Here is a 25912-nt window from a genome sequence, read left to right on the forward strand (position 1 = left end):
ACCGGTGTTGAGGGAGAAGCAGGAACTGGGTGCATTGTTCTGCTCGGTCGGTTATTAAGGGCGAGTGGCTGTTGACACTTAGGTTTTTTGGGAGTTTGGAAGCAAGGATCGAGTCAGTCGGTCGGTCGGGCTAGACGATCGGGCCAATCATGTCAGACTCTGAGTCAGGTGACTCTAGCGGGACTGCAGTAGACGCTGGGGATGAATATGAGCGTGCCCCTCCCATAGTGATGATGCTCGAGGGGGGCGTTCCGATGGGCGTACCGACTGGAGTTAGTGTAGCTACCCCAAGGACGAGTGTCGCTAGCCCGAGTGGTTCGGGCAGGCATGAGAGAAGTGGGGAAGACTCCGACGGGGTCGATAGTCCATCCTCGTCCAATAGTGGCTCTTAGGAAGAGCTGAGCCAACATGGTAGCGGGATTTTGACCAAGGATTATCTGCCTGTGCTGAAGGACAATGATGTGTGGCGCATCCGGACTTTGTATCACATTCCGATTTCAGTTGATATCCAAGCGCCGTAGTCGTATGAGCAAGTCGATTGGGAGGCACAAGGCTGAGTTAGTGTTTATGAGAAATTGTTTCATGATGGATTGAGGTTACTATCCCTCGCCTCATCTGGGAGGTGTTGAACCACTTCATGATTGCTCCGTCTTAGTTCATGCCAAATGGTTGGAGATTGCTGATGGCTCTAGAGGACCTATGTGTTCGGAACCAGGTGAGGTTCGGGCTACACAAGCTATTGTACTCGTACTTCCTAAAGGAGAATGACAAGGAGAAGGGTCGTTATCTGATGAACCTGAGGCATGATCGGTCTCACCTGGTGACCGACCTGCGGTCCAGCAACAAAAACTAGAAGGACCAATACTTTTTCATAAGGGGTCAGGCTGTCTTTGGAGAGAGGGGACAAGGCGAGATCACGAGTGGCTGGTGAGCTACCGGTGAGAACTTGTTGTTTCTTTTGTACTTTGATTACTAAATATTGATTGTGTTTTTTGTTTGCAGAGCTTGAGTATAATTGGGCTGGGCAGAGCGGATACGGCTTGGACATTGCGACTGAGGAGGTGTTAGCTATCTCGTTGGAGCAGAGGGATTGGCGAGTAGTGCTAGTAGTGTCTAATCTGAGGACCAACATTCTTTGGGCCGGAATAGAAGCGATCCAACGAGGTATTCCTTTCCCCTTGCTGAAGCAGACCTGGGACGTGCTTTTGAGTCGGTACTACAATCATATCATTTTTGATGAGTCCGGGCTGAACCCACTAACCATTAGAGAGTTTACGCTTGCAGAGACACTGATAAAGAAATTGACCGTCCCTAGTGCAATCGAGTCCATCGCCCGGTGTCGACAGAAGAGGATGAGGGAATCCTTGGCCAAGGAGGACAAGAGAGTGGAGGATGTGTTAGCGACGCCGCCGAGTCAGCAGCCAACGATGGGAGCTGGATCGGCCTAAACCATGGTCATGGATGAGGATGCCGGGACTATTACATTCAAGTTTTTGGCTACTGTGTCGACTTATTCTGACGCGACTGCCATGAGCAAGTTGGCCGACTCCTTTTTATTCCCGGTGGACGAGGCGCGTTTGAACCAGATGGGTGCAATTGTTGCTGCTGATTGGGGGGTAGCTCACACCTTTCAGGTATGACAGTAGTTTACGTTATTTTTGTTCATGAATTTCATTCTAATGATACTATTTTGTTGTGTAGGTGTTCACCAGCAGTGTTCATCTGAGGAAGTCTATGGTGGCATAGGAGAAGCGGATACAAGATGTATCCAAGGTGAACACCAGCTTGCGCCAGAGAGAGGCAATAGCACGGAAGGCCGAGCAGGAGAGTCAGCAGCTTTTGAGGGACAGTGAGCGTGAGCTGGAGAGGTTGAGGCATGAGTTAGCCGAGAAGACTGTAGAGATCGAGTCTCTCAGGGAGCGATGTATTTCTATTGCTGATGACGCTATCATCATGGCCCGGGGTGAACTCATGCTTGAGTTCAAGGAAGGAAGGACCTCTCACTGGGATCCAGACGAAGACATCTAGCTCATGCAGGAGTTGCTGGAAAAGGAAGATGGTCATCCGGGAGGGTAGGACGAGGAGTAGATGCCTGGTGTTGCTAGTCAGTCGGGTGTTGGGGATATGAGCGACCAGGTTGCTGGGGCGGGTGGTGTAGACATGACGATCGAGTCAGAGATGGAGGAGGAGACTCGAACTGAGGATACTTAGCTTGGTTTTCCATTTGTTTATGCATTTTGGGGCCTGCGATGCCCTCTTCCTTGGCGTGTGTGCCTTTTTGTATTCTGAACTGAGCCGTTTGAGGCCTTTTTTGTACCCTGAACTGAGCCGTGTGATGCTGTTCGTATTATACTTGGTTGTTTTAAATTTTGATACTATCTTCATGGATAAGTGAGTTGTTCATTCCCTCTTTACTTGTAGATGCACTATGTTGTGTTTGTTACTTTAGTGTGGCCCAGTGGCTAAGGCATGTAGGCCTTATGTTGGGCTAGGTTGGTGCTTTGCTTTATTGAAGGTGTAAGAACCATTCACTCGGTCTGGCCGACCGAGTACATAGTCTCCTGGATTGAATGAAGTCAATCCGAAGGTGTAAAAAGGTCGGGCAGGGTCGATCGAAGGTGATTCCGTAAACCAAGCGGGATCGATTCGAAGTGTTTTCGTGAACTGAGTGGGGTCGATTCCAAAGTGCAAGTAAGTGGATCGAGCAAGGCCGATCTGAAGGTGTTATCGTGAATCGAGTAGGGCCGATTCGATTATGCAAGTTCGTGGGTTGGACAGGGCCGATCTGAAGGTGTTATCGTGAACCTAGCAGGGTCGATTCGATTGTGCAAGTTCATGGATCGGGCAGAGCTGATCTGAAGGTGTTATCGTGAATCGAACAGGGCCGATTCGATTGTGCAAGTTCGTGGATCGAGCAGGGCCAATCTGAAGGTGTTATCGTGAATCGAGTAGGGTCGATTCGATGGTGCGATTTCGTGGATCGGGCAGGGCCGATCTGAAGGTGTTACCGTAAATCGAGCAGGGTCGATTCGATGGTGTGATTTCGTGGATCGGGCAGGGCCAATCTGAAGGTGCTACCGTGAATCAAGCAAGGTCGATTCGATGATGCAATTTCGTGGATCGGGCAAGGCCGATCTAAAGGTGTTACAAACAATTGATCGACCGGAGTCGATTTGAAGACGAAAAATTTCTGAATAATACTTTATTAATGTTTGGCCATGAGGCCGACTGTCTATGATGAGGTGGATAGGCCCACTCATCCTTTTAAAAATAAAAAACAAAAAAAAGACAAGTTCACCTAGAAGTAGTAGCGTTTGAGGTGAACGGTGTTCCAACTGTTACTGATGTCTTTACCCTCGGGGGTTTGGAGTTTGTAAGCGCCTTTCACTGCTTCTTTGGTTATCTTGTAGGAGCCTTCCCAAGTGGGGCCGAGTTTGCCAAAGTTGATCTCCTTGGTGTTTTGGAAGACCCTGCGGAGGACCCAATCGCCTACTTTGAAAGTTTGGATCCTTACGTTGCGATTGTCGTGTCGGGTGGCCTATTGCTGATAGATTTCGTTTCGAATGCTCGCCCGTTCGCGTAGCTTGTCGACGGTGTCCAAGTTCTTGCAAAAGGTTCTGGTTGTTTGATTCCTCATCCACCTATTGGAGTCTGGTAGACGGGACTGATACTTTGGCTGGGATAACTGCTTTAGGATCATATGTGAGGGAGAAGGGGGTCTCGCCGTTTGATGAGCAAACTGTGGTTCGGTATGACCAAAGGACTCCTAGTAGCTCATCTGCCCATGCACCCTTAGCCTTCTGTAACCACTTCTTTAGTGTCTGAATGATGGTCTTGTTAGATGACTTGGCCTAGCCGTTAGACTGGGGGTTGCGGGGGGTTGAGAAGCTCAGTTTTATTCCCATATGTCACAGAAATCCCTGAAGCCCGAGCTGATGAACTGGGATCCATTGTCGGTGACGATCTCCTTCGGTATTCCGAACCAGCAGATGGCATTCTTCCAGATGAAAGTTTTAACTTCTCGGTCTCTCACTTGTGCGAAGGCTTCGACTTCTATCCACTTGGTAAAGTAGTCTGTCACTGCTAACATGTAGACTTGTTGCCCGGGTGCAGTCGGTAGTTTTCCCACTATGTCCGCCCCCCACTTTATAAAAGGCCAGGGTGTGAGGATGGAGTGAAGTCGCTCTGGTGGGAGGTGTGAGACATGGGCAAAGCTCTGACAACTGTCACACTTCTTCACATAAGCGGTCGAGTCGGTGCGTATGGTCGGCCAGTAATATCCAGCAGTGATCACCCAGTGCGCAAAGCTGCGTCCCCCAGCATGGTTTCCACATTCGCCTTAATGAAGTTCAGCGAGAACACTCTGGGACTCCTCTGAGCTTGTGCACTTGCGATAGGGGCCCGAGAATGACTTTCTAAGGAGTTGGCCCTCATGTATGGTGTATCTGGCAGCTCTTGCTTTCAGTCGGCGTGCCTCGTTCTTGTCAGCTAGGAGTTCATCGTGTTCCAAGTATCTCACTATCGGGGTCATCCAACAATCGGCTAGTTCAACACCCATGGCTTCCCCGGGCGACTTGTTTTATGGGTGCTCCTTCCAATTGGCTGGCCACTGCATGAATAATAGAGGGATGGATGACTGGGAAGAACATTTGAGTGCTGAGCCAAGGTTGGCAAGGGCATCAGCTTGAGAGTTCTCCGTTCTGGGTACCTGGACGATAGAGAACTTCTTGAATTGGGCCTGCAGCTCTTTGAACATGTTTAAGTAGGACGTCATCTTCGAGTCGCGTGCTTGATACATGCCTTGCAGTTGATTGACCACGAGCTGGGAATCTAACTTCACCTCTAGTCTCTTTGCTCCAACTTCTCTAGCTAAAGAAAGTTCGGCGATGAGGGCCTCATATTCGGCCTCGTTGTTCATGCACTTGAACCCACACCGGATTGCTCGCTGAATGATGTCTCCCTCTGGTGCAATCAATACTATTTCGAGTCTGCTTCTATTCACGTTACTCGAGCCATCCACTAGGAGAGTCCACTTGGAGGGTGATTCGCCGTTCATGCAAAACAATTCTTTTTCTACTTGGGTGGTGGTGCTCGATGTGAAGTCAGCAATGAAGTCTGCTAGCGCCTGGGACTTGACTGCGGTGCGGGATTGGTAGGATATGTCGAACTCACTAAGCTTTACTGTCCACTGCGTGAGTCGGCTTGACAGCTCTAGTTTGTGCAGTATCTTCTTGAGTGGGAAGGAGGTTATTACAACTATGGAGTGGCACTAAAAGTATTGTCTGAACTTCCTAGATGCATGGATGAGGGCGAAGGCCAGTTTCTCTAGCTGACTGTACCGTGTTTCCACGTCGAGGAGTGACTTGCTTACATAATAGACCGGTAACTGTTTCGTTTCCTCTTCTCGAACTAGTACTGCTGAGATGGCTGTCTCTGAGACCGCTAGGGAAGAGTAGATCTTCTCCCCGTCCACAGGTTTGGAAAGAAGTGGAGGGGAGGTCAGGTACCTTTTCAGCTGTTGTAGGGCTTCTTCGCAGAAGGCAGTCCACTCGAACTTCTTGGACTTCTTGAGAGCATGAAAAAAGAGATGGCATTTGTCGGCCGATCTGGAGATGAAGCGGCTCAAGGCGGCAACTCGTCCTGCCAGGTGTTGGACGTCTTTGACGCAAGTCGGAGACGGTATACTGAGGATTGCTCTGATCTGGTCGGGGTTGGCTTCTATCCCTCTCAGAGTTACCATATAGCCCAAGAATTTACCTGATGAGACACCGAATGAGCACTTGGCTGGATTTAGCTCCATGTTGTACTTCCTGAGGACGGCAAATGCCTGGGTGATGTGGTCAAGGTGTTGTTCGGCCATCAAGGACTTGACGAGCATGTCGTCAATGCATACCTCCATGGTGTCTCCGAGGTGCTCGGAGAACATCTTGTTGACCAGCCGCTAGTAGGTGGCCCCGATGTTCTTAAGACCGAATGGCATCACCTTATAGCAATAGGTTCCCCTTTCCGTGATGAAGGTTGTCTTCTCTTGGTCGTCCGGGTGCATTAAGATCTGGTTGTACCCTGAGAAAGCGTCCATGAAACTAAGGAGCTCGTGACCTACGGTCGCATCAACCATCATGTCGATATGTAGGAGCGGGAAGGAGTCCTTGGGGCAGGCTTTATTTAAGTCCATGAAATCTAGGGGTGAGCGGTTCTGGGTACCCTGCACTTTTCTGAGGAACCGGAACCGGAACCGCACAGTACAGGTTCCCAAAAAAAGGAACCGGAACCGGAACCGCACAGTAGCGGTTCCAAAAAATTGGAACCGGAACCTACCCGCACAGTGCAGGTTCTGGGTAGGTTCCGGTTCTGGTTCCGGTTCTTACCCCCGGTTCCGGTTCTACCCGCTACTCGTGCTCACCCCTAATGAAATCGATGCAGACTCTCCACTTCCCGTTCTTTTTCTTTAGGACCACGACATTCGCCAGCCATTCGGGGTAGTAGACCTCTCTGATCATACCATTGCTCAGTAGCTTCTCGACCTCTTCATTGACAATTCGGTTACGCTCTGGTGCGAATTTTCGTCTTTCTTGCTTTACTGGTGGGTGATCTAGGTCTACCTTGACCTGGTGGACCATTGCTTCTGGACTGACTCTGGTCATGTCGACGTGGGACTAGGCGAAACAGTCTTAGTTCTGTTTGAGGAATTCTATCAACTTGTCTCTTGTCTCTTGTCTCGGGCTTGAGGCAAGACCCTATGTGTGTCTTTCTCTCGGGGTTGTTCGGATGTATCTGTACTTCATCCAACTCCTCCATAGATGATTGATCCTACTCGGTCGGATGGGTTGGATGAGACTGTAATTGCTATGAAAAGTTACCCTTACCTTTGAAGGCATTCTTGTAGCAATCTCTGGAAGTTTTGGGGTCACCCTTGATCTCTCGTATGCCCCACTTGGTTGGAAACCTGATCGTCTGGTGGAGGGTAGATGGGACTACCCGCATGTCGTGGGTCCAGGGTCGGCCCAAGATTACCTGAAAGACAGTCTATTTGTTTACTTCGCCAGCGTAGATAGGGAGGATGATCTCCCCGATAGTATACTTCTATTCGGAGTTGAAGCCAACTAGCAGCGCCGGCCGCCTGTTGATGTTTGCTTCTTCCAGTCCCATAGCCTTCACTGCTTCGAGGAATAGGATGTTTGCTGAAGAGCTTCAATCTACGAATAATCTTTTCACTAGGATGTTGGCGATCTGCAGGGAGACGACTAGAGCATCATGATGAGGAACGACCAAGGTGACCGGCTCATCATCTTCAAATTGAATTAACTGATGAATGTGTGACCGTGAGACCGGATGAATGGACTGGACTTCATGGTGATGGTTGGCTTTGGTATATCGCTTGGCTGATGAGTAACTTACCCCACTAATCTCTGATCCTCTGGAGATGAGCGAACAGAACCCTTTTGGTGTGGGTTCCCGCGGAGGTGGTGATGGTTCTTTTGAGCTTTTCTGGCTAACGATATTCTTCCCCTTATCGGTTAGCAGATCTCGGAGTTGTCCCTTCTTCAGAAGTGCAACGACCTCTAGCCATAAGGCGACGCAGTCAGCGGTGTTGTGCCCATGATCGTCGTGGAACTCGCACCACTTGGTCGTGTCTTTCCTTACCTCGGGATTGAGCTTGCCCGGCCACTTGACGGTGGATCCCATTCCTTTCATAATCGCGACGACCTGGGTCGATTCGAAGTTGAGGTTGTACTCTGGTATTTTGTATCGGTTCGATCCGAACTGTCTGTTCGCGGTTCTCGCAGGCTGGCGATCATATGGTTTTCTAACTCTGCTCGTATTACGTGTTGGGGGTTGGTAGTGGTGCTCCACCGATCTGTGCTCTGGCTTCCTATCATTCCGCCTCGAGTCGTATCTGAAGTGAACTTCTCGGTTTATCTCATCTTCCTCCCATCTTATTTGGATCACTGCCCGGGCCAGGGCATCTTCCATTGTGGTGCAACCCACCTTCGTAAGTTCTTTGTATAGTTCTCCGTTCGGGAGGAGACCCTTCTTGAAGGCGTCCACAGCTGTCTCGGGATTACATGCAGAAATGAAGATCTTCTCTTTGTTGAACCTACTGACATACTATCTCAGTGGTTCTCCCCTTCTCTGGTATACTCTGTATAGGTCGACCGACAGCTTCTCGAGTTTCTTACTGTTGGCGAACTATTCCACAAAGGTGTGGTGAGCTGAGCGAATGAGTCAATGGATCCGTTCGGGAGATTCTTGTACCACTGGAGTGTCAGGCCAGATAAGCTCGAACTGAAACTTTTGCACATGCAGGCTTCCCTTAGCAGTCGGGGTATTGAGACAGTGAACATCCGCTGCTTATACGAGGCTATGTGATCGTCTGGGTCGGTTGTGCCGTCGTGCAGTTTCATGTTGGGGATGGTAAACTTTTGGGGCATGTCGGTTAGGGCGATCTCATCCACAAAGGGTGAATCCGCGTAATAGTGGGGCCTGCTCTTCTTGGTTGGGACCGGCATTCCCAGGATGCGTCTCATCACTGCCTCCACGTCGGCCAGCCTCTTAGCCAGTACTTGTTCCATAGGAGAGGGGGATACTACTAGGTTATCCTGCCTGACTGGGTTTGCCATTGCATTCGTCCTCAGCACATTCCGTTGGGTCATCCCTCACGGGGTAGTCTGATGAGTCGTTCTTTCGTGTATTCCCTGGTAGCATGGATCTTCGTTCATTCCTTCCGGTTGGATGACTCCCATGATAACTGTTCTGGTGTTTCGCCCCACACGAATGGTCAAGGGAGTAGTCTGATAGTCACTCGGTCCGTCAGGAAGGATAGGCTCGAGTGCTGTGGTTTGTTTGGTTTGACCGTTCAACCCGTGAGGGTGAGCCGAGCCGAGCCGAATGGGGTTTGTGTTAGGGTGGTTGATTGGAGTTGAAGTGGGACGGTAGGAATGGGCTAGTTTGCAGGTATGGGTTGTCTGTGGCTGGATCGTCTTGACCTCGAGGTTGGGATGGGTTGGTTGAAAGGCGTTCTGCTGGCGTATCTTTATCTCCATGTGTCATGATAGAATCGTCGACCGCTGATGAGCTTAACGGACGTGGCCTTTTGCCAGAGACCGAGGGTCGGTGCTCTGGTGTGTGAAGAGGTTGCATGGATGGAACAGGGCTGCGGAATCGATTAGGAGGTACTTGGCCAGGCATAAACTCTAGATCATAGAATTGACTCACATTCTTTTTAAGAGACTGGTTTTCTGCCCTGATGGATGCGTTTTCGGTCTGGATTGTATTGTTCTCGGCTTCCAGTGTGGCTACCTTGTCCGAGTTCTGTTGCATGAGGGCGGTCAGAGCCTTCAGTTTGGCCTCAAGGCCGGGGTTAGCGTTGTTGGAGTTGTCAGCCATGAAAAGTTCCTCTACGTAGCAAGGTTCATTGAGCCGAATGATTGCTAGAGGTCCCATGGTGGGCACCAAATTGTAGACGTAAAAATCTAATTGTACGGAAGGGGGATCTGATCCCGTGAGGTTGAGGCCACTAGCGATCCGCTGTACCTGCACACTTAGAGAAACAAGCGTAAAGCAAACGGAAAATATCGGGGTGGTGTTTGTCGTGGGCACTCCGACACTCAAGTCAGCAAGGCTGAAAGAGGCTAATATAGTGAGGGCTGGGAGTAGAGACATTACCGGAAGTCTAGTCAGGGATTGTGACTACGGTAGTGATGTGAAGCTCTTAAGTAGGAGCTTCAGGTGTGAAGGTGTAATGTAATGTCCCTTGTGAGAGGGCTGGCCTCTGTTTATATAGTGACCGGCTGGTCTCCCAATCCTGGTAGAAGTAGGAGTCCTAGTGCGATTTTGATATAACCCTAGAGGAGTTAGGGCGGTGGTGAGCTGTCTTACCAGTGTCCGGATAGAAATGTGATCCCAATCAGGAAAGTAACTTCAAATAGGAAAGTGATCTGAACAGGAAGGTGACCTCGAATAGGAGATTGATCAGGAATAGGAAAGTGATCTAAACAGGAAGGTGACCTCAAATAAGAGATTGATCAGGAATAGGAAAGTGATATGTGGGGGCCGTGGGCTTCTGGATTCGCTCATGGACCCAGGAAGTGAACCAGGATTAGGAGGCTTGTGCTTGGATGGTTTGGGCCCACTGTATCTTGTACCAAATGGGTCTGCATAGAGATTGGGCCTGGTCTCTTCCACACAATCAGGCCCGTTTTCCTATTTGGGCTAAGGGCGATTTTTGGCCCTAACACCTTCTCCTACAGCTTAAGCCTGCAATTACCTTCTCTAGACTTTCTCAGTACTCCATAATCACTTACTTATATAACCCTAAAGCCTCCATTCCTTAACGCATTCTCTCATAATTTGTTTCTTCTTCACTATTTTTTACTTTCTTTGTTTCAATGATGTATGAAAATCAACCCCACTTGAACGGCCTTTACAGTCCGACAGTACTCCCACCACCAAACAAACATCACTATCGTGCCCGCCGTGGCTTAGGTCGCAACTGTGGTTACTACTTCTTGACCTTCTTGCTCGTAATCATTGTTACCATTTTGTTCATTATAGGCCTTGTAGCCTTGATCATTTGCCTCATTTTTTGACCTGTTAACCCCTTAAAGTTCCATATTGCTGATGCCTTAATAACCCAGTTCAACCTCAACTCAAACAATAGTCTTCAACATCACCATTCGCAATCAAAATAAACATATCAGTGTGCACTATGATTGTATCGAGGCGAGGGCTTATTATGAAGACCAGAGGTTGGATTTGTTGGAAATTGGCCTTCTATATCACTATAACAAAAATGACATACGGTAACATGCAAAAATGTTACCATAAGTAAACGGTAGCAGTTATAACTGTTGGGGAGAGAGTTGGAGATTTAACTCACATTAGAGAGTATGGTTACCCATTTTAAGTGCCACGAAATATTTACCAAGTAGATTAAACATTTCCAATTTGAATACATCAAACACAAGTGTAGAAAATAAAGAACACAATTATATACACGGTTCTACTAAATCTACTTTTAGTCTACATCCATAGGACTTTGTCCAGATTGAAGCAATCCACTAAGTTAAAAACACATTATAAAATATAGTTCAAAGCTGATCTAAGTTACAATAAAAAGAACTCACTGTTCAACTTTACACTTAGCACCACACTCTAAATCCTTAACGTGTATCAACTTCTTTGGATCTTCTTCACACCGAGAACACAACCGTGAGCAGCTTGTGAACCACCAAGCTTCAACAACCGATGCCACGCACCAGCATCAGCAAATGAACCATGTTCCAAAAGCCATCAATAACGTGTTTAATATGGTGAGGTTTTGGAACAAAATATGGAAATGAACCTTGAACCTTAAGAGAGAAAAATACTCTAAGAGAATCAGAGTACAGTGAAAACAAAGTGTCAAAATGTTAGATTCATACACGCAAGAAGAGGTATTATATAATGAAGGATTTTTTGCTTAACAATATAGTGTCAAGTCAGCCAACAAGGGGCTGACACATTTTTGTCCAAATAGGAAAATTTTTCCTTCTTTTTGGTTTGGACTACAAAGCAAATTGGGAAAAGTACTTCTATTACCTAGGACCACTTAAGGATGTTATGACACATGTAAAAATGTCCTAAAAAGTGAGAGACAAAGATAAATAATATCTTTTTTACTTTTTCAGTCATGCAACTCTTGTTGGGTTGCAAATATCTGAAGCAAGAGTGAGAGCCCAAACTGTTGTGCACACACATACTCTAAACGAAACAAGCCAAGTCTCAAGTTTGTCAATTAGTGTGTACACAGATCATATGTGCACACACAATTCATAAGTTTGACAAATATGAGTTTTCCATAATAAGCATGCTGTTATAACCCATGTTACTAAAAATAGACACTGGTAACACTATTTGCATGTTATTACTAATTATTTTGTCGCATTTATTGATAGATATAAATGAACTTTCAATAAGTATAATAAAATGCTATTATTAAATATATTATAACACCTATTCGTAGTTATAAATGATTTTAGGTTATATTGTATAAATGTTATAAATAAGTTTTTCGTAACATTCTTAACCTATTATAGTTTAATTTTTTGTAACATTATTAAAATGTAACAAATCTATAACATTTTTATAATGTTGTATATTGATTTTTCTTAACATTGTTAAAATGCTATAGAAAAGTTCTTAATAATATATTAAAAGTGCTACCAAAGTTTTAAAAAATGCTGTAGATAGGTATTCATTGCATTTTGGAAATATTACAAAATTATTTTCCATAATATTTTAAAAGTGTTATCAATGTATATGTTATAGCATATATAAAAATGTTACAATTATTACTTTAATAATACAAATTATGAACAATACATATTTTTTTTTAAAAACTTGTTGAGTATCATTTGATTAAAAAATATCAAATATGGCATGCACCTGTCAAATACATTTTAAGTAATGTATATTGACACATTTCGTTACCTTGGATAAAAATAGGTATAAGTAACTCAACCTTCATTAGCAATAATTATGTAAGAGAAAAACTAGTTTAAAGCATTGTTAGGCATAAAGCTTAAAGTTAAAATTCTTAAACTACATTTAATTTTTTTAAGGGAAGAAAAAAAAATAGTCAAAACAAATTATACTTTCTAATACAACTAAGAATACGAATACGATAGATTGCATTATTAAGTATATACAATTCCAAGTTACAAGAAAAGAGTTCACTTTACTTCAAATTTCTTCTGAATAAAAAACACTGGTACGTTTAAACATGGAAAAGATCTAGAATATTATGAGGTAACACATCATTCGTATCACCCNACATTATTTATGTATATTTAATTTGAGCTATTGCTCGATTCCATGTTCATGAGTATGACTGTTTTTGTATGTGAATAAATAATGAATTTATTATTATTTTTGAGTAGATATTTTATATTTCATTTTCCATAATGGGATAAAATAGCAATATAAATAAAACTGTTCATAAATCTTACCTGACTCTTCTTCACATCTTGGGGGAAAGACCAGCATGCATGTGGTTTTCTTCTACTTTTATTACACCCAGTCCTGTGCAGGAATCATTCCTTTAAAATTTAAGAATTATTCCTTAAGTTTAAGAGACATTAATGGATTTTGGCATCTGAAAAAAAATACATCTTTTGTGTAGAGGCCATAATGCCCTTAATTGGACATAATTGACCCAATAAAATAGTGATTAGATAACAAATAATAAACATTTTAAAAAAAAAATTCTGGAAATGGACATACTATATAATAGGGATGGGCAAAATTCCTTGATTCAGCATTAACAAACGGGATTGAATTGATGTTGGAAATTAAATAGAATAACATATATCCTAACATAATCCCAAGATCATAGTCAACATTGCAATCACATTTGTATATAAATGAACTACAATGAATTTACACAGCATAAATACCTCATTTCCTTATCTCTGAAGCAACAAAGTAATTTGGAAGAAAAACCACAAATCGTTTTCCTGTTTTCCAAATTCTAGAGAGAGAGAGCGTTTATTTTTCTTGCGTTTTTAGAGTAACAGTGTTCGTAAAAAACCATTTCTAAAAGGAAAAAGTTTTCCTTTTATATGGCAGCGGTTAGAGAGAAACTGCATTTGGCAGTTTCATCTCACTAAACAACCATCAGGATTTTAACCAGGAAAAGACTTCTGGAATTTACAGCGTTGATGTGAAACTTTACTTGAAGATTAGATTCAAGTTGGGGAAGATCAAGACGCCAAAGTTGAAGCCGGTTATCAAGTGTGAGTTGAAGGTTCCTTTGAGTTCTGGGGACTCGACTTCTAATTTTACAGCTACGAAATGCGAGGTTGATTTCTGATTATGACTAGAGGGGATATTGTTTATGGATTTTTCATTGTTTTTGGTTTTTATTATTCTTTTGTTTTTTAGCATACACATTATTATTTTATAGATAAACACATTATTTATGTATATTTCATTTGAGCGATTGCTCGATTCCATGTTCATGAGTATGACTGTTTTTGTATGTGAATAAATAATGAATTTATTATTATTATTTATTATTAGTATACAAGAGTTTATTTATAAACTCTTGCATATACTTGATATAAACTCTTGAATACTAATAAATGTAAAACCCGATAAACGGAATTGACGAGCATAAAATTAAACTGTTTAATAAGGATTAATGATATGACAATAATATAACAATGTATATAAGATATTATACAATAGTTTATTCAAAGAGCTTATTAATATGTGTAAGTGTATTATTACTCTTTTGAAACTATTATATATTTATGTAATTGAATTAACAATATTCATTTTTAGAAAATAATAATCTTTTACAACTTAATTGAAGATTTTGCTACAATTTTGATGGATATGCCTATACTTAATTAATATGAAATTTGCAACATAATTAAATTAATATCTTAAATATATATGTTATTTAAGATATTTAAGATGCAAAAATGACCTACGGTAACATGCAAAAAGTGTTACTGTAAGTAAACGGTAGCATTTATAAGTGTTGGGGAGAGAGTTGGAGATTTAACTCACGTTAGAGAGTGTAGTTACCCATTTTAAGTGTCGCGAAATATTTACTAAATAGATTAAACATTTCCAAGTTGAACACATCAAACACAAGTGTAAAAAATAAAGAACACAATCATATATATGGTTCGGCTAAATCTACTTTTAGTCTACATCCATAGGACTTTGTCCAGATTGAAGCAATCCACTAAGTTAAAAACACATTATAAAATATAGTTCAAAACTGATCTAAGTTACAGTAAAAAAAAATCACTGTTCAACTTTACACTTAGCACCACACTCTAAATCCTTAATGTGTAGCAACTTCTTTGGATCTTCTTCAACCGGGAACACACCCGTGAGTAGCTTGTGAACCACCAAGCTTCAACAACCGACGCCACGCACCAGCATCAGCAAATGAACCATGTTCCAAAAGCCATCAATAACGTGTTTAATATGGTGAGGTTTTGGAATAAAATATGAAAATGAACCTTAAACCTTAAGAGAAAAAAATACTCTAAGAGAATCAGATTACAGTGAAAACAAAGTGTCAAAATGTTAGATTCATACACGCAAGAAGAGGTATTATATAATGAAGAATTTCTTTGCTATAATATAGTGTTAAGTCAGCCAACAAGGGGTCGATACATTTTTGTCCAAATAGGGAAAATTTTCCTTCTTTTTGTTTTGGACCACAAAGCAAATTGGGAAAAGTATTTCTATTACCTAGGACCACTTAAAGATGTTATGACACATGTAAAAATGTCCTAAAAAGTGAATGACAAAGATAAATAATATCTTTTTCACTTTTTCAGTTATGTAACTCTTGTTAGGTTGCAAATATCTGAAGGAAGAGTGAGAGCCCAAACTATTGTGCACACACACACTCTAAACGAAACAAACCAAGTCTTAAGTTTGGCAATTAGTGTGTACACAGATCATATGTGCACACACAATTCATAAGTTTGACAAATATGAGTTTTTCACAATAAGTATGCTGATACAGCCCATGTTACTAAAAATAGACATTGGTAACACTATTTGCATGTTATTACTAATTATTTCGTCGCATTTATTAATAGATATAAATGAACTTTCAATAAGTGTAATAAAATGCTATTATTATATTATAACACCTATTCGTAGTTACAAATGATTTTAGGTTACACTCTATAAATGTTATAAATAAGTTTTTCATAACATTCTTAATCTATTATAGTTTAGTTTTTTGTAACATTATTTAAATGTAACAAATCTATAACATTTTTACAATGTTGTATATTGATTTTTCTTAATATTGTTAAAATGCTATAGAAAAGTTCTTAATAATATATTAAAAGTGTTACGAAAGTTTTAAAAAATGTTGTAGATAGGTATTCATTGCATTTTGGAAATGTTACAAAATTATTTTCTATAACATTTTAAAAGTGTTATCAATGTATATGTTATAGCATATATAAAAATGTTAAAATTATTACTTTAATAATACAAATTATGTACAATACATATTTTTTTTTAAAAAAACTTGTTGAGTATCATTTGATTAAAAAATATCAAATATGGCATGCACCTTTCAAATACATTTTAAGTAATGTATATTGACACATTTCGTTACCTTGGATAAAAATAGGTATAATTAACTCAACCTTCATTGGCAATAATTATGTAAGAGAAAAACTAGTTTAAAGCATTGTTAGGCTTAAAGCTTAAAGTTAAAATTCTTTTAAACTACATTTAATTTTTTTAAGGGAAGAAAAAAAAAATAGTCAAAACGAATTATACTTTCTAATACAACTAAGAATACGAATACGATAGATTGCATTATTAAGTATATACAATTCCAAGTTACAAGAAAAGAGTTCACTTTACTTCAAATTTCTTCTGAATAAAAAACATTGGTACGTTTAAACATGGAAAAGATCTAGAATATTATGAGGTAACACATCATTCGTATCACCTACCAATGCATTTGCATCACCCATAAATATTTTCTCTATCTCATATCTTTATCATTAATATGATTGATAGTTATTAATTTAAAAATCTATGTGGCAATAATGTATTGATTGATGGTTCGAGTGATGTGATACCATTGTCGTACCATAGATGATCTCTTCAACATGTTATCAGGGGCACTTAGGGTTTCTCCCAGGACCGCCGTAGAAAATGTACTTCTCCTTATTGGCAATTTCGAAACTTTTGATATCATAACAGCCTGCTTTTGAAGTTGAAATTTTAAGATCTTTGGGAAGTCTAGGAATGTTGGAATCATCAATAATTTGCATATTCCTGATGTAACTAGCCTTTGCAGGACCTTCTTCAGCGAAACGACCACTGCCCATTTGTGTAGTGGTGTGCTGAAAATTTGGCTCAAAGTTTACAATCTCTCCACCCCACTGAACGGTTGCAGCACCATCAGCCAGGTCCGGCACTAGTTCACCTGGCCAGTAACCCACTGTATTTGTAAATTCCCCTACTCGCAGCCACCAGTTGCCTTCTACTGGATCCTATACAACATCTATTCGAGATATTTTAGTGGACTTGCTTCTTATTTTGAAATCCAGATTGTTATTTATTAATCAGTGATAACAAACATAAATAAACATATTTTCACAAGGTTTAATATAAACGATTTTGTATAAAATTTTGTCTTTTTAGTATTAGATGACAGTAATAAATCGTTTGTTAAAGTTATTAATAAGTACAAGAATTCCACATTTTGAAAAAAATGTGATCTACCGGTAGGTGACATGAACTCTGTTAATATTACCTTCCTAGTACTATGATAATGTTATGAAATAACAATAACCATTATGATTAGCGGGTTTAAAACCTAATACACATAATAACAAGTTAGTAATAGAATGATGCTTAAATACGTCGTGCACTTATCCTATTTAAGATACTTTCTAAATCGGAATTTTATGCTTTTACCACTTTCAATTTAATAGATGTTGTAAAACCCTTTTTCTTTTTCTCATAAACCAAAACTTGCCTTCCAAATGAATATTTTGATTTCATATGGAGTACCGCCAATTTGAGAAACAGGGGCGAGGGTCGCACCAATTGCTATGTCCTTGTTGAGTTGAACAAATCCTTCACAAAACAGATTGTAGCAACCCGTATTGGTGTACGAGTCCTTCTGTTGTAATTTTCCACATAACAATAAAATTATTCAACCAGGAAACACATAACTCTTCATAGCAGAAGTGTTTATTACAAAATAATAATTAGAGGCAATAACAAAGAGACTTACAGTCCAATAAATGAATAATCGAGTGTTTGAATCCAGATAAAGTCCCGGGCAGACCTTTAAAATGAAGATAGCAAATAATTAAGAACTCAATTTTTGTCTTCCTTTTATTTTGTTTTTTTTTTCAAATGAATAATTTATGAAGAGTACCTGCCAACCAACTTCAATTGTAGTGACATTTGTTGTTGAACTTCCGACTAACCAGATTTGAGACAGGCTAAATTCAGAAGGGTCTTGGACTTTTGGGTTCCAAACGTTTATGCTTCCCCTTGCTCCATAATATTTTTCTCCTTTTACAGTAGCTACTGAGTACTAATGGAAAAAAATAAAATAAAAAATAAACAATAAGAAGAAAGATAAACTTAAGCATGAAAAATAATAATAAAAAAATTCCTTATTGATTTTTATCAGATTTTTGTTGTATATCTGCATTTATTATATCAAATATAAGAGGGTTTCCCTTTTCCGAAAGAATAAATGAGGTGGAGTAATAGTAGGCCGCACCTCGTGGCCATTGTTATCAACTTCGTTAACAGACTTAGTTAAACCCGATTGAGGGATGGATCCATGTGTCTTCTTTCCGAAATTTTCAATCGAGCCTGCTCTAAGAATATCATCCATTTTAGTTCTTCTTATGGGAATTGTACCTTCTGGACATCGTCCCTTCAAGTGCCATAACTGGGTAATCGGCTCTGACTTTCCTTTTGCCTTCTCTTCGTTGGTAACAAAATCACCTTGTGGATCATAAGTTGGTTTCATCTATACAACATGATAAATACATATAAATATGTATATATCAATGTAATTTAAAGAAAGGAAGTAAATGAGACTGGTAATTGACCTGAATTTTATGGTTTTTCATGGAAGGATGATCAAATGCAGGTTGATGTGCAATATTGACACAATCAATGATGTCGCCATCTGGACTCTGAAATACACCATTCGTAATTGCATATGTTATTTGGAAATTCAGGTATGATCTCTTAGAGAAAGTACTTATGATAATACGATCATTCAAGACACTGAGCCCTCAAGTGAAAATAAGAATAACGGCACCTCAATATCACGTAAGAAGAGACATCATTTATAATAGAAAATTTGGAATGTATAATTTTTATTCATGCATTCATGAATAAGCAAAGAATAGAAAGTAAAAAAAACACGATGAAAAAGGAGAGAAAATATCGTAACCTCAATGGATTTAACAGGAGGCTTGTTTAAGCGATTCAAGTGGTTATCGAATTCCCTCTGCTTTTCGTGAGATAAGTTGCTATTTTTGCCTGCTGCTGCTAGAACATTATATGTGATCAACAAAATGCACACCACCACCACCACCCTGCTCCATAATTTCAACGCCATAGAAATTTCACACAAACTCGCAAAGATAAGGATGATATATATATAACTGCTAGAACCAGCTCTGGCTTAAGGCCAGTTGGCTTCAAACACTGAATTTAGATATTGAGGAGTCGATTCATTCACTCTGTTATTTTGTTAGGTGCTCTTACTATAATTTACTCTTGTTAAAAAAGGATTATTTTATTTTAAATATTTATTGATTGTTTGATTTTACCATTTAAAACTGACCAAAAATAATATTTCATTTAATGGAAAAAAAAAGCCTTTCCTTTTAACTTATGATTAAAGAATTATTTATTCGGTTTAAATGATTTTTCCAAAAAAATATCTATTTTCAAATTTTTAAAATTTCAATCATACCCTTTAAAACATTATTCTATAATAGCAAAATTTATTTACTTTCTTGTTTTACATAAGTCATATTTTTTCTTAGATAATTTTATTATTATATTATCTCCCATAACTTTATATATATCAAAATAATGTACTTAATACTTATTGTTATTTCTATAAATTTTTATTTTTAATGAATTTCACAACTCTATATTGTTCTCATAATTAATTTTATCTAAAATTGATTTCGTAAGCTAAAAAAAATTAAAATGTTTATTTTAGCAAAGTTAAAATATTTTTTGTATTTTATGAAATCCATGATTTGTACTACAAACTATAAATATAATTACACTTAACATCCACAAGAATATTTATATAAAAATACTAATTTTTAGATATTTATAATTTGTAAAATACAAAAACTAAATATTTATAATCTAATATTAAAAAATTACAAAAACATATATTATAAATATCTCATTCTTATTCATTAAAAAATATTCGTCGACACTATTAGAAAAACCAAAACTGAATGGCCCATATGTTTGACTTATCACCTGGTCAAACGAATCATTTTATACAACAGTGGACCGCTAATGGGGAGATACATCTTCTTCCCTGAGATTTCTTGAAATTTATTGGACCGAAAAACCGCAAAAATATTTCTAGGCTGTTTTGAAATTGAAATAATCTCAGCTACCTCCTTAATAATTCTAGGCTGTTTAGTAACGATTAAAGTGTAATAAATTGCCTAAATGACAAATGTATCTTTCATTTTCATTACCCATATTCACAGTTAATATATATAAACAAATATTTTGTAATTATAAGTACATATAGTTTAATTTTATAAAAACAATTAATATTTTTTTAAATAATTATTATTTAATAATATGAAATCGTTTAATGAACATGACAAGGAGGTCATATATTCTTGAAATTTATCGTTTTAAACAAATCAATTAATATCCAGTTTCTTAAATTGCTAATGAGAATGCCACCAGATATATAAACTTAAATTGCACAATTTTGATGTAGTTGATTGTTACAATGATATGGTTGAATGTCAGAGGACACAGATGAGACCAAAACTTGTGTTCTATTATATTCAAAAATATCAATTTTTATAATTTTTTTTTATAATCGGAGTACTCGAGCTAATTTACACATACATCAATTAATTTTTAATACCTATCGAATACACTACAAACTTAATATTTTAAAATAAATTATAAAAGTGATGGATGACACCATATTTAAACACAGAATGTCAATAAGGAAAATAAATTTTTTTAACAGTGAAGCTAACACTTGGGGTATATATATATAATTCGGGAGACATAATTTTTTAAAATATGTAAGGAGAAACGTCAGGAGAGGTGGTTGGCTTCGCAATTGCCCATCCCAAAAGTCTAACGTCTTATTTATATTAATAAATCATCACAAATATTCAAATAACGAAATAATATAAATATAATATAAATCTATTATTTATTCACAGGAGGAAACGTAACAAATTTAACATCATCTAAATAGAACGAGTAGAACAAAAATAAAGTGAATATCGACCATGATCTATACGCTAAATAACAAATGAATAATAAACCCAGAAAAAAGAAATAATACTGAAGACTCAATCAAACATCATCAACAACAACATCGGCACTCCGATCATCAGAAATCCAAGTCGCATTTTGTAGCTTTATAACCAGCAGGAGCCGTATCATTAGAATTACTCATAGGAACCTTCAAATCACACTTGATTTTGGGCTTAAACTTGGGAGTCTTGACGAACTTGCTCAACTTGAATCTAATCTTCAAGTAAAGCTTTACATCAATGCTGTAAATCCCCGTCGGCTTCTCTTTGTTAAAGTCTTGAAGATCTTCACCGAGCAACAGCTGCTGACCTTCAAAAACTGTACTTATAACACTGGTATTCTTGTGGCCTTGATAGAATGGAGTCAACTCATTCGAATCCAACCTCTGCCCTTCGTAATAAGCCCTGGCCTCGATACGATCGTAGTATACACCGATCTTTTTATTCGGGTTCCGAATGGTGATGTTCACTGCAAGTTTGTATTGGAGGTTGTTGTTTGAGGTGAGGTTGAACTCGGTTAGAGAGACGTCAGTGACGTGGAACTTTATGGGGTTAATGGGGCGAAAGATGAGCCAGATGATCAAGGCTGCAAGGCCGACGATGAAGACGACGGTAATAATGAGTTTGAACAAGAGGCTCAAGAGGCAGCAGCCGCAGCCGCAACCAGAGCCGCGGCCCGGGCGGTGGTACTGTTTGGTAGGCGGAATTGATGGGCCGTAATAGGCTCCATTCAAGTGAGCTTGTTTGTCAGACATAATTAAACAAAAAATTAAATAAATAAGAGCTACAGAAATAGAGAATTAAGAAGGTGAAGAAGAAGAAATAGAGAAGGCGTATGAAGAATGGAAAGTTTAAGGGTCTATATAGGAAATTATAACGGAGTGGGAAAGGTTAGAGAAAGTCAATTCACACGGTTGCTTTGTCGGCGATTCGAGTTAAGATGGTATTGGTAATAGATATAATATATACGGGGACGTTAGTTTTATACGGCTTGGTACCTAATAACGATAAGACTTTTTATACTTTCATATGTAATATGAATATGTTATATATTTCTTCCAATTAAAGAAGTCGAAGAAAAGAGGCGGAGGAGAAGAAAGATCAAAGAAAAGAAAGAGGACTTTTGAGATTGGAGTTTGGAATATATAGGAAAAAGTCATATTTCATGTGGGATTATCATACTAATTATATATAAAATGTAATTAGTCGTGGCTGTTGTTGTTGTTGTTGATTTTATTTTAATCCATCAGTTTTTTAATTGAATTTATGAGGGTAGATTATTTAGAAGAAGATTAGGGGTGTGGGTGTAATGAAGTAGGTAGAGAACAGAACATAAGAGAAAGAAAGGAGCAGATAGGAATGGATTTGGTTGATTCGGAGAATTGCAAGTGGGTTAAGAAATCTCATAGCTTTAAGCTTAAAGTGCACGCTGGACTTGACTTAGGAAAGTTTTCTCGCGCATCTTCAGGGTAAAAATTACAAGAGAATAAAATTACAATAAATAATCTTAATTAACTATGCGGAATATGTTGATAGCAAAAAAATTAAGTAGTTAAATAAATAATGGAGCAATGGAATGTTGAGAATATCATATTAGACAACAATTAGATCAAGCTTTGATACCATATTAGATGTATTATTGAATTGTAAGAAGCCTATAAATATGTAGTAGATATCAACTATGTAAATTAGAAAATGTTAAAATGTGACATTTTAGTTCAACAAATTTATTATTTAATTATAACTTAATTCTTATAATAACTTTTTGGTTTAAAACAATGTCGTAATGTTATTCTGCCACCACAGGAAATTAGCTGTTTCTTCGTTCAAAATAGTCAGCGTTAAATGGTTCCTACCAAGGTTTGGCGAAATTACGCTTTACCATCCGTCAAGTTTTAAAATGACACTTTCTCATCCTTTACGAGGTTTTATTAGTATTTTCTGTCAATATTTGATTGAAAAGACGAAAATACATTTAAATAGTTTATTTCTTAATTAGTTTATTATAAATTAAAATTTAGTTAAGTTTTTACTCGATTATTTATTAGTTCAAGTTAAATATTTTTTTTTCCTTTGTTTATTTGATTAATTATGATTATTGATTTTTTATATTAATTAGTAAAAATAAAAAACATTATATTATGAAAAATATTATAAATTTAGTAGATTATTGAATAATAGTGATGAGATATTGATGACATAATAATTAAATAAATATTAAAGTCATTTAACTTTAAACAATTTTATAACATTACTTTTAACTTTTTAAATGATGCTAACTATTTTTTCTTTTTTAACTTTTTGACTAATTAAAAAATAATAAAAAGTTTATGAAATCAAATATTTAAAAATATTTTTGCCTTTCCAGTGAAGTATTAACGAAAACGTGACAAAGCCTAACAAATTGTGTTATTTTGAAAGTTTGGTTTCACCATACCTTGGGTGGAAAGGTGTCGTTCCACCTAAAATAATTCACGCGGTACCTCCACTCATTATTGCACTATCTACGAAGATAACTCTTTGCAACAGTCAGCCATTAACAATGAAATTTAGAAAATTTCAAGTTACAGAAAATTGTTCGACCGGCTACAATTGCAAAGCTTAAAATATTTTAGGTTTTCGTATTTTTCCCCCTATCCTATTTCTATCATTTCCAAAATACATATTTGTTTTCCTATTCTGAAAATACTATTATGTTTTATTTAATTCCTTTTAAACCCCTTAAGTTTATTAATTTAACTAAATACCCCCAAAAAATTTAAAAATTAACAAAAACACCCCCACCCACCCATATTTGCCAGATTCGGACCACCACCATCGGAAGGTGGCCTAAATCTGGTTTAATAGCGTACTATCGGCTGGATCTGACCAGTAGTGCACCAATATATCATTTTCCAGCCAGATCCACCGTGGATCTGGCCGGAAAATGCCAGATCTATGACATATCTTTGGTCGTAGCTAGTATTGGCCGTCGTTGACGACCAAATGCAGCCAAATCTGGCCGTCAATGGCCAGATCTAGCAGTAGATATGACCTTTTCCGATCATATCCACAGTGGATCTAGCTGAAAAATGTCATCTTGGTGCACGACCGAGCAGATCTAACAGGTCTTGCGTCAATGCGGGGACTCCGGCCACCCTCTGGCACCGGTGGCCGACTACTGGTATTTAATGGGTGGGTGGGGGTGTTTTTGTAATTTTTAATATTTTTATTACAAGGGTGTTTAGTAAATTAACAAACATAGATGAGTGTTTTTGTTAATTTTCAAATCCTACCTTGTTATTAAGACTAAACTTTTATTTTTTCAAAAATGCTATCCAAAATACCAAAACAAGCACACTCGAAAATATTGTCGCAACACAAATTAAGCATATATGCTACTATGTATATTTTAATGAGTACTTAACTAATCCTTCTAAGTGATTAATACAACATCTCAAAGTGATTAATACAACATCTCACCATCATAATTACCTACTTATATCTTGAGAACTAAGGGGATTCGAACCGAGACCGTACGTCTTAACCATACATCTCAGTGCTCGTCTTATCACTAGAGGTACCCAAGGATGGGTCACTAACTAGTTACATGAATCATATGCAAGTACATTTTGAATCAACTTAGCTCTTTTTACTATTGAGTATATATTTTGTTTGTTTATTTAAATCTTTGAATAAAACACATTAAACTTCAATATTTATAATTATAGACCCAAGATCAATAGGCATGAATCATCTTACTACAATGACAGTGGTCATTAAGGACGGACCCATGTGATTACGCGTGGGAACTGATGATCCCACTCAATTTTTTTTTATTATAGTTTATAGTTTATAATTGTTTTATTTTATTTTTTCTGATTTGATATAATTTACTTTACAAATTGACCCATCCATCTAAAATTTATTAAACAAATGAGGTTTTGTTTATTTAAGACAATAAGTACTTTATTAATCAAATATTTTTTTTATCAATTAGAAATCAAATAAAGAGTTAAAACTAAAAAAAAAAATGAAATAGGATATTTCTTGCCGTTCTAAATTTTTTTTATAATAAAAATTATGTTATTAATTTTGAACTTGCCCTCTCTCACATTAAATCCTGAGTCCGTCCCTGGTGGTCATGAAAAAGAGAGTGGGCAGAGGTTAAAGTGGAGATGAAATGGTTTTATTTTTATTAAAAAATTTATCATTTAGTATATGGTTAGTTAATGAGTGAATAGATGGGATCTAATCAATATTTCTTACCAGCAAATTAAGCGGTTTCCACAGTTCGAATTATGGGTTGGACTAATGGTTGGGCCTGGCCCATAATCTTGTACCCTAAGCCAATATGGAAAGAACCTTCTCCACGGTTTAAGGCCGTAAATCCAGTTCACTCTAGTACTATAAAAGCCCAAAGGATTTTTTTTTTTTTTCTTCCCATGAAATCGATTAGTATTAGGCTATTAGCTCATCCACTTTGTTTAAAAAGTTTTAAATAATTTTGTAAGAGGTGTTTGCTATTTTTAAGGGAGGGTTTTGATAATTATAGGGACATTTCTTGAACGAATTGAATCAGTCAGAAGACTCTTTTATCAAAAATTTATAGCTACAAGACACTTATATTAGAAAAGACAATAATAAGACATTTAACGGTTTAAAGCCATTAACTTTAACTTTATCAAAGGTATTAAGATAATTTTATGTGTAAATAGCTTCATATAAAATAATTTTTTTTACACAACAATAAGTTAAAAAAAAATGACACAAGTCAAAATAAAAATAAATGAGAACATATCTGTGGAAAGAAAATAGAAAAAAATTGCAAAAAAGTAAGGAAATGATTTTTTAAGACTATA

General features: G+C 38.0%; 3 protein-coding genes and 1 pseudogene across 3 annotated transcripts; 1 reads left to right on the forward strand and 3 right to left on the reverse strand.

Moving 5' to 3' along the window:
* Positions 1–7191: 7191 nt before the first annotated feature.
* LOC116142413 lies at positions 7192–7974 on the reverse strand. The gene has a single exon (XM_031427830.1). It carries the CDS (start codon positions 7972–7974, stop codon positions 7192–7194), a length of 783 nt encoding a protein of 260 aa, XP_031283690.1.
* A 2417-nt stretch (positions 7975–10391) lies between these two features.
* Positions 10392–14052, forward strand: LOC116142414 (annotated as a pseudogene).
* A 2603-nt stretch (positions 14053–16655) lies between these two features.
* Positions 16656–19141, reverse strand: LOC116142415. The gene is made up of 7 exons (XM_031427831.1): positions 18974–19141; positions 18624–18710; positions 18287–18541; positions 17933–18094; positions 17786–17839; positions 17525–17671; positions 16656–17036 (listed from the first exon to the last, which is right to left on the reverse strand). Exons 1-7 carry the CDS (start codon positions 19139–19141, stop codon positions 16656–16658), a joined length of 1254 nt encoding a protein of 417 aa, XP_031283691.1.
* Positions 19142–20937: 1796 nt separating this feature from the next.
* Positions 20938–21922, reverse strand: LOC116142433 (NDR1/HIN1-like protein 3). The gene has a single exon (XM_031427849.1). The coding sequence runs from the start codon at positions 21824–21826 to the stop codon at positions 21149–21151; it is 678 nt and encodes a 225-aa protein (XP_031283709.1). The 5' UTR covers positions 21827–21922; the 3' UTR covers positions 20938–21148.
* Between the last annotated feature and the right edge of the window lie 3990 nt (positions 21923–25912).

The sequence above is a fragment of the Pistacia vera genome, unplaced genomic scaffold (genome assembly GCF_008641045.1).
Source record: "Pistacia vera cultivar Batoury unplaced genomic scaffold, PisVer_v2 Contig408, whole genome shotgun sequence".
NCBI lineage: Eukaryota > Viridiplantae > Streptophyta > Magnoliopsida > Sapindales > Anacardiaceae > Pistacia > Pistacia vera.